The following is a 10,148-nucleotide window of genomic DNA, read 5'->3' on the forward strand; positions in this document are numbered from 1 at the left end:
GTGTGCGTGTGTTGCAGTGCTCCAGTGTGTGTGCACATTTGTAAGCCTGTCCTATCTACATGTATATTGCATCTGTGTGCCTGATTGCTGCAACTGAGTAAAACATGGAGGTAATTTTATCCTCTGCAGGAGATCTCTAATAGATTACACACACACACACACACACACACACACACACACACTCACACACACACCATGAAAAAACATGCTGTCCATTCCTTAGCTGGAACATCCCGTATCAATGACTTTCAAATCACTTTTTTTCTCTCTGGCTCCTTTTATATCCCCCCCCCTCGCTCTCTGTCTATCTGTTGCCTTTCTCCTCCCCTCCCCTCCCCCCCCCCCCCCCCCCCCCCCCCCCCCCCCCCCCCCCCCTCCAGGTCTCAATCTTGAGTGTGGGCAGTATGATTGCGTGTGTGAGCAATAATGTAATTTTGCCGCATTGATAAAATATAAATTGTCCTTGAGCTGCGCTTTTCTAATGATCCATTTACCGACAGCTTCCCTGCCACCTCTCAGCACTCTGCATCTGCTCTTCTTCTCCCCTCCCACTCCTCTCCCTCTCTTCCTCCGTCTTCATCTTCCACCCTCCCTTTCTCCGGCGGTACAAAGCGGGGTGGCAAAATCCACGGGTGCGATTGTCAAATCAATTATTCATTCTGTGCAATTACACTCACACAAAGAAGTTTCCCCGTGCTCCGAGTGGTGATTAAATTAACTGCTATTCCAGCTGCCCGCCGCCTGATAGAATATTCATGGAGGCGGCCGGCGATGGCCGTCTCCATTAACTTCATCATGCTCACTTAATTACAGGCTTGTTATTGTATTTACACCTAGTTAGAGCGTGCAGAGCCCCGATCCACTCGTGCCCAGTGTGCGCGAGTGTGTGACGACACCTAGTTAGAGCCCAGATAACCCCTAATACCCTCAGAGTGTGTGACGACACCTAGTTAGAGCCCAGATAACCCCTAATACCCTCAGAGTGTGTGACGACACCTAGTCAGAGCCCAGATAACCCCTGATACCCTCAGAGTGTGTGACGACACCTAGTCAGAGCCCAGATAACCCCTGATACCCTCAGAGTGTGTGACGACACCTAGTTAGAGCCCAGATAACCCCTGATACCCTCAGAGTGTGTGACGACACCTAGTTAGAGCCCAGATAACCCCTGATACCCTCAGAGTGTGTGACGACACCTAGTCAGACCCCTAATACCCTCAGTGTGTGACGACACCTAGTCAGAGCCCAGATAACCCCTGATACCCTCAGAGTGTGTGACGACACCTAGTCAGAGCCCAGATAACCCCTGATACCCTCAGAGTGTGTGACGACACCTAGTCAGAGCCCAGATAACCCCTGATACCCTCAGAGTGTGTGACGACACCTAGTCAGAGCCCAGATAACCCCTGATACCCTCAGAGTGTGTGACGACACCTAGTCAGACCCCTAATACCCTCAGTGTGTGACGACACCTAGTCAGAGCCCAGATAACCCCTGATACCCTCAGAGTGTGTGACGACACCTAGTCAGAGCCCAGATAACCCCTGATACCCTCAGAGTGTGTGACGACACCTAGTTAGAGCCCAGATAAACCCTGATACCCTCAGAGTGTGTGACGACACCTAGTTAGAGCCCAGATAACCCCTGATACCCTCAGAGTGTGTGACGACACCTAGTTAGAGCCCAGATAACTCCTGATACCCTCAGAGTGTGTGACGACACCTAGTTAGAGCCCAGATAACCCCTGATACCCTCAGAGTGTGTGACGACACCTAGTCAGAGCCCAGATAACCCCTGATACCCTCAGAGTGTGTGACGACACCTAGTCAGAGCCCAGATAACCCCTGATACCCTCAGAGTGTGTGACGACACCTAGTTAGAGCCCAGATAACCCCTGATACCCTCAGAGTGTGTGACGACACCTAGTTAGAGCCCAGATAACTCCTGATACCCTCAGAGTGTGTGACGACACCTAGTTAGAGCCCAGATAACCCCTGATACCCTCAGAGTGTGTGACGACACCTAGTCAGAGCCCAGATAACCCCTGATACCCTCAGAGTGTGTGAGGAAGAGGGGATGTCTAATGCAATCAATTAGGCAAAGTCTTTAAGGATGTGACGCTGGATTCGTGTGTTTTTTTTCTCCATCTTTTTTATTCCAGTCATCGTTCTTGTTATTGTTTCCACTCGTCCCCTTTCTCGTTTCACGGCCTTCCAGGCATCTCCCCTCTCCTTCCCGTGTCTTTAAGGGAGGCTATTTATTTGAACTGCACTCCCCACTGCGCTCCGACTTGCCGCCAGGTCTCTCCCTCTTTCTTTCCCCCCTCGGAGATATCTGTTCTTCACACAGTGATTGAGGTGGAGAAGGAGAAAGGAGAAAGGAGTGAGGAAGGGGGAACGAGGAATTATTTTTCTCCTACCTTTCAGAAATGATGACATGATTGCTTTCGCTTGATCATGCATCATCACCCTCCTCTATTCCCCCCAGATAAATAGACTTGTTTGTCTCCCCCTCTCTCGCCTCTTTTCTCCCTCGCTAACACGAGGATTATCTGGTAATCGTTGCTGCGGGCGTTAAAGTCAACCACACCGTTACTGTGTGTGTGTGTGTGTGTGTGTGTGTGTGTGTGTGTGTGTGTGTGTGTGTGTGTGTGTGTGTGTGTGTGTGTGTGTGTGTGTGTGTGTGTGTGTGTGTGTGTGTGTGTGTGTGTGTGTGTGTGTGTGTGTGTGTGTGTGTGTGTGGGTGTGTGTGTGTGTGTGTGTGTGTGTGTGTGTGTGTGTGTGTGTGTGTGTGTGTGTGTGTGTGTGTGTGTGTGTGTGTGTGTGTGTGTGTGTGTGTGTGTGTGTGTGTGTGTGTGTGTGTGTGTCTAACCTTTGTTCCCTGGCCAGTCGGTGGTGTGGTATTTATCCAGCAGCCACTAATGCAGCGGGCAGGAAGACGAGACAGGAGATGGCTCGGACATGACCACCGCCATATGGAGTGTGTGTGTGTGATTAAATACAGTATGTGATCTAGATAAATAAGAGCCGCCGTTTTAAACACGTTTTTAATGTGTTTGCTTGTAGTAAAACGGTGGTAAAAGTACAGCTGAAAGGATTTGTTGATTTACCATTTTGACAATCGGTTAATTATCTAATCATTGATCAAAAAAATAAATAAGTTCCACCTTTTAAAATGTGTGGTAACTCTTTTATATTGTTGTAAATCAAACAACAAACAATGGATTTGAAGACGTCCAGAAGGGATGTCGCTCTAACTGGATTCATCAAGGTGTCGACTTCATATTGCTTGTGCTCTTGAGAGTCCAAAGGTCTTGCTTTTATTCACATTTGAAAGCATTAACCAGAATGATAAATGGATTATCAGCATACGTGCCGGTTCGTGTTCAGTCGGATATTGTTTCAGCTTTTGTTGCAGTCCTAGTTTTGTAATATGGTAATCTTTGGAAAGACTTATCGTGTTTTAGCAGACTTGCAGGTCTTTGTGGTTTCAGCTAAGTTTCATTGAGGCGGTTTGTCATGTAAAGAAATACGCTTTTTTCATGCTTTATAGAATGTATTAGGCAAGTTTATTTATATAGCACCTTTCAACGCAAGGCAATTCAAAGTGCTTTACAAAAAATGAAAGACATTAAGAAAATGGCATTTAAAATCAGTCATTAAAAAGAAAAGCTAATAAAATAAACATTAAAAGAAAAAATACATGGATAAAAGTTACAGTGCAGTTTAAGATGTGAATAGTTCAATTAAAAGCAGCGACAAAAAGAAAAGTCTTCAGCCTGGATTTAAAAGTTAAGCACGTCATTAATCACTGGGTAATATAAGATTGAAAGTGATGCCTCTTCACGATTCTTTGTGGATTCAGATTCACAGATCTCTCGATTAACACGAGAGTTAGTCGAATATGAATTTCTTTATTGAAGGACTTCTCTGCACTTCAGAAAATGTTACCTTGAGTGAGCCAAGATGTTCTGGGCGATGTTTAAATATATGTGATCCCGCTGCTTCTGCGGTAGAAGAACCCTGACCCTAACCAAGTCGATTCATAATGTGAAACCAAACGCCCTCCCATTTCATCGTCCTGCTTCTTCTTCACCACCTCTTTATTCATCGCTGTATTATTCCAGCCGTATCTCGGTCCACCCTTCCCTCTGGCGGCGTGTTATCTCTTGGTTTGGCGGCGCTTCGTCTTCAGAATAATGTCGTAAAGATTTGGTTTTGGTGGCTCGGGATGGCAGTCTTCTCTCTGGCCTCATTACGGCCCCCCGAGGGGATAACAGGGCCCAGATATCGACTTCATGCTCTCATCGGGCTTTACTGTGTGTGTGTGTGTGTGTGTGTGTGTGTGTGTGTGTGTGTGTGTGTGTGTGTGTGTGTGTGTGTGTGTGTGTGTGTGTGTGTGTGTGTGTGTGTGTGTGTGTGTGTGTGTGTGTGTGTGTGTGTGTGTGTGTGTGTGTGTGTGTGTGTGTGTGTGTGTGTGTGTGTGTGTGTGTGTGTGTGTGTGTGTGTGTGTGTGTGTGTGTGTGTGTGTGTGTGTGTGTGTGTGCCCGCCCTCAGAGGGATAGCATGGCTGCAGATGGCACTGGATCTGCACTGGAGGGAAGCGCTCCTCAGCGTGTATTAGTGAGCAGATAAAGCCGGGGCTCCAGGACTCTGCAGAAACTAATCGTCTTCATGGAAGGAGGAGTCGAGCTTTCACTATTTTGAAATGCACACGCGGTATTGATGCAGATGAGAAAGTGAATGATCTTCCATTGAGCTCTAGTGAATACTTTACTTTAGTAAGAGTAGAAACACTATGGTCTTAAAATACTCCAGTACAAGTAAAAGTCCTGATTTTAAAATGTTTCTCGGTGTAAAATGTAAATACTTAAGTGTGTCAAACTGCAATTTAAGATTAGAGACTACATCTGATTTAAAGTCCTTGTTGGAGCCAGTATTTAGATTTTATAAGAAAGGCCACCTAATTGTGACGTCTGTAGTCAACGCCCTATAAAGGACTACAATTCCCACAGCGCCTGGGCTAACGCCACAGTGATGGGCAACCTGTTGAGAGACGCCGTCGAGGAACAGTTTTTAACCGTACCGTACATTCAAACCGTACAGGTACCCTTTAAGTTATGAAGCTATAAGCATTACCACGAAAGAAAGAATACATAAGTTGTGTTGTTTTATTTGAGTTTTGCCTATTTCTTTTGAATATTGTAAAGGCCTATTTTCTTTCTTGCACGTGCAAAAGTTTGTTATTTTATTTTGAGCAAACACATCGCAACATCTTCTAGACCAGGGGTGTCAAACTCGAGGCCCGGGGGCCAAATTCGGCCCGCGACTTCATTTCATGCGGCCCCTCAAGAGATTGCAAAGAATATAATATGTTTATTATACGGTTACATGCCGATTTACAGAAGCACGTTGCCCATAAACTACATTTCCCACAATGCATCTCAAATTTGACTTTTTTTCTCCGAATTTGACTTTTTTTCTTCAAAATATTAATTTTTTCTCAGAATTCGATTTTTTTTTTTAATCATTTTGTAACATTCTCACTGAAGAGACTTGCAATGATTTGCCCTAGACTTCTGCTTTCAGACGTAGTTAATTATGAAGTTATTACCCTATCCGATAATAATCCAATGCAGAGCAATAATGTCATATAATACATTATTTTATATATTAAATATTTATATATGTATTTTGATATAGTCTTAAAGTTACAACCGGCCCTTTGAGTGCAACCATAATGCTGATGTGGCCCGAGAAGAAATTGAGTTTGACACCCCTGCTCTAATCATCGGAGGCCAAGCAACACTTCAAACTGTGCGTAATTTAAAGGGAAGAACGGGTTAGAACTGTCTGTTCAAGGGGTCTAGTGGCTTGAAGGAAGGAAGGAAGGAAGGAAGCCACGACAGTCCTCATCACCCACCTGTTCTCCTTAGCGTATTGACATCTTTTAAATGTCTATTGTTTTTACTTGTACTTGTTTTCCGGTGTGTGAGCTGTGCTGTGTGATTGTGTTGTTGACATGTGTTGTTGTTTACCTGACCGTGCAGCACTTTGGCCTGGAGGTTTGAGAGGGCTTTATAAATACAGCTGCATTGTATTAACATCCCCCCCCCTCTTCTCTTCTGTCCCCTTTAGCTCGTGCTAAGCAGTGGAGCCGAGAGAGGGACCTGTACCGGAGGCTGAAGGAAGTGCCCGACAACGCCTTGGCCACCAGCGGATACTCGGAGATCAACCTGGCCAAACTCTTCCAGGCCTTTTCCTCCCTCAAGTAACACACACACACACACCTGTGGAGACGACGCCTGCCGAGGAGCGCCGACGTCACACTCACAGCGGGACATTCACACACTCAACTCATGCATGGGTGAAGAAAGGTCTATTCCAGATCTTCAAAGTCCAAGGTTGTGTCTCTTTAAAAGTATTTCTGTTCATTTAAGGAAAGCAGGAAATAGAACTTTTGAGAGGCTGAAAATGAACTTTTATGAAAAGCAACTTGGGATTGTTGGGTTATCCAAATATGTCGGTGTTGTTGATCCTCATCGATTCGCCTGTAGATTATCTGTGTGAAACATGTACAAATATTCCTCTGAGTATCAAGATGATGTCCTTTTTAAAGTCCCAATGTTCACTTTAATGATATCAATCTGTATATTTCCATTTTCTGACATGTATGGAACAAAAAGTAGAATAATCGATTACCAGAAAATGTGCCGATTTATGTCCATCTCCTGATCCATCGGTCTTCTGCTCGACGGTTTTATTCCTGTTTTTGGTTTCCGAACACATTGGTGATTTTAGACTTTGACCTCTTGACCCTCGTATCATCTTCTCTGAACTAAACGGGCTTATTATTAGACTTCAGAACCCAATCACACGGACACTCGTGACTTGACCCCATTTCCCTGACGCCGTGATAAAGGGGGGTAGCAATCATACCTAAATGACATCGTGTGTGTGTGTGTGTGTGTGTGTGTGTGTGTGTGTGTGTGTGTGTGTGTGTGTGTGTGTGTGTGTGTGTGTGTGTGTGTGTGTGTGTGTGTGTGTGTGTGTGTGTGTGTGTGTGTGTGTGTGTGTGTGTGTGTGTGTGTGTGTGTGTGTGTGTGATGACTTCTTCTCAGAGCAGCCCGTATCCTCCAGAAGACGCTAATTAGCCAATGATAGTGACCCGGCCTGTAAGAACCTGCAGCGATCGGACACTTGTTCTGATTACGACCATTCATCCCGCGTGTGAGTGTGAGGGATCAGGGGATGCAGGGGTGATGGAGGCCACACACACTCCCTGGCTCTTTGTCTCCGTATCGAACGGCTGATCTCCTCCCCCTCCTCCTGCCTCTGTTTAAGTGAAGCCATTTCGTCCCTCTCACTTGTCCTCTTTGTGCAGATTGTGTTTTAATGCCTGTATTTCTCGATGTGTCCCACTTGCGTTGCTCAGGTGGATGTGTGTAATGATTTTTTTGTAATGTCCAACATTTTTTATATTGAAACGTTAATAAAAAAAGCTGAATGGATCGGATGTTGTTGTGTGACGTATTCGGTCCGATGGATGTCCTTTAGCGTCTTCGGTTTCCACTTAAATCCCCTGTTTTTTACCTCAATCGAAAGTTCCCTTTGCCCCCCCCATATTTAAAGGATAAAGTCTCCAGATATTTAGTTTTTACAAACTTCAAGAAAAGACCAAAAGCAGCCATGTTTATTCTTCTTATTGTCCAACATCTATAAAACAAAAACACCATAAAAAAAAAATAAATAATATATTAAAAACCTGAGTTTGTCCCACCGCAACTCACATCATCGAGTATTACTCCGCAGCTGAAAATAGTCCCCTCCAAATGCACGGTTTACTGCCGTTTGAGCACCATTTGCTAAAAAACTACAGCCGACAATTTAAACTTCGTATTTTCTATTTCAGGGAAAAGCGAATGCATGGGCTTTGCAGTCGGAGAAGTCGTAAGTAAGTATTAAAATATGCACACGATGTGTTCTTTATGCTGCTATTTGGTGATAAATACAAATATTTGATTTGGGAACAGGATTTTTGTGACTTTTACTTTTAATAAACTGGTCATTTCTAAAGGATTTGTATTATTTCTTGACTGGAGTGAAGAATTTAGATACAAATCTGTAGTTTTCCATTGCAGTCTAACAATATATTAGATAATTACTAAAATAGCAGTGGGGATATTTGCTTTCGGCTGACACAGTGATTGTTGCCAAGATGAGTGACGGGACTCGACGGCTTCATAAACCCATCTGCTTTGTTTGATACTGAACCACGCTCTCTAAATGCCGTATGCATTCCCCGCCGTAGTTACCGCTCAGTCGCTCGCTTCATGAAGTGTTCACCATTCCCACCACAGAGCTCTCCGTGTTAATACAGTGGAGGGACTTTTTACTCCATCCTGCAGCGAGCATTTCCATAAACACTGCACGCCTCACAAATCACTTGAAACCACTGTGACTTGTGAAGGCAACCTTAAGTGGGCTGAACACTTAAACCATGATTCACTATGCGATGGATAGAGCATGCTGTGTGTGAGAGAAAGTGCATTTACAGCCTCATAACTTTACATATTTATTCAATCATATCAGCAACGCGCCTTCTCCTACACTTTGACACGTTTGGGATGTAATCACCTGCAGCTGATGTGCAGACCTGCAGCCATGAGTGCATGTTCTCACCTGAGCATACTTTCAAAAGTACTTTAGCGAGTATTTCTGTTTCCAGAGGCTAATGTTGCTCCACTCCACTACATGTTTTTGATTGCTTTAATTAGCTTGTGTTCAGATTATTAATACAATCAACTATTTCATTAGGTTAAATAAAACTTTATTGACGCCTTGGTGGCGTTTACAAGCTAGTGGCGGTAATGATATCTTTCAGGGTTCATTAAAAACCTGGAGAAGTCATGGAAATTCAAAATGCTAATTCCAGGCCCTGGAAAACAATATGTTTCCCAAATGTTTGGAAAAGTAACTAAAGTTGCATCAAATATAATTTATATTTTATCTAATCGCCGTAATAGTAATACTATAATGATAATAAATAATGAAACGTAAAATGGTTTTTAACTGACGAGGTGTTTTGCTGGTGAGAGATTTGAGTTGCTTTAGGCCTACTATTGGATTTGTTAGATAGGCTCGACATGTTTCAGATGCAGACCTTATTTTCCTGTTCCAGGTTCAAATAAACCGTTGTCAGTGGTACCGCTGAGAAAGAGTTATTTTTTCGGTCATGGAAAAAGGGAAAGGTCACGGAGAAGTCATTGGTGGAAAAGTGTATGAACCCTGATCTTTAAAAAGCTTGAACTTTAGCTTCTACAACTTTATTAATATATAAATGCATCAGTAATTCATAAATATTGAACTATGGGATTTACGCAAAAAAGGGACTTTGCATTTTGATATAATGCTTTTCCACTTTTTAGTAAAAGTTGTATTTTTGCACTAACTTGAGGTACTTTTCTTGAGTGTTTCTTTAAAGGTATTTCTATATCGGAGGCAAAACATATTTGTTTTACTCATGTATTTATTAACTTTGTATACTTTGAAGACTCGGATTAGTTACTCAAAATACAACCAACAAATCCTGAATTAGGCTAAAGCTTTATTGATTCCTTTGCAAGAGACAGGCTAAAATATAGTTCCCAAAAGCTAATCTTATAGCAGCTGTAACATTAAGGATGCACACTTGTATCATGGATTCAAATCAAATCAAAGTGCAGAATCAAGACTTTCACTTTTGTAACTTTAGGTGTATTTTGATGGCTACACTTTGGTGCTTTTACTCAAGTTAAATGTATAACTGCCCTGTTGTTTTGCTCCTCTCCCTGGAGTTACAGCCCTCCTCCATCGCTCATCAGGCTGCAGCTTTTTAAGTGAGGCCCCGTTTTGTCCTCCCAGTTTGGAGCAAACCCATCAAACTAAATCCCTGCATTAATTCTACCCAGCTAAGCTAATAAGGTCGAACAAGTCTCTTTGTATTGTGGCGTTAAGCTTTATTGCTTGTCGTTTTGACCAGCGATGGACAAGCCCTGCTTTGATGAGGGAATTAGTCCTCCATTCTGCTGCAGTTATTCATAGCTGGGGGAACATACAGGAGCCGAGAGGTGTCAAAAGGAGAGCCGGTCCTATTGCAAAGTGTCTCCC

At 43.5% G+C, this 10,148-nt stretch overlaps 1 protein-coding gene across 1 annotated transcript in view; it reads left to right on the plus strand.

The window, feature by feature from the left end:
- Positions 1 to 7,510, plus strand: part of pola1 (polymerase (DNA directed), alpha 1) — a 92,314-nt gene extending 84,804 nt beyond the window's left edge. The window contains exon 37 of the mRNA XM_034109021.2: positions 6,138 to 7,510. Coding sequence (XP_033964912.1) covers positions 6,138 to 6,274 — 137 coding nt within the window. The 3' untranslated portion in view covers positions 6,275 to 7,510. The remainder of the gene's footprint in view (positions 1 to 6,137) is intronic.
- The last annotated feature ends 2,638 nt before the right edge of the window (positions 7,511 to 10,148 follow it).

This window comes from Pseudochaenichthys georgianus, chromosome 20, assembly GCF_902827115.2.
Source record: "Pseudochaenichthys georgianus chromosome 20, fPseGeo1.2, whole genome shotgun sequence".
In the NCBI taxonomy this organism is placed as follows: Eukaryota; Metazoa; Chordata; class Actinopteri; order Perciformes; family Channichthyidae; genus Pseudochaenichthys; species Pseudochaenichthys georgianus.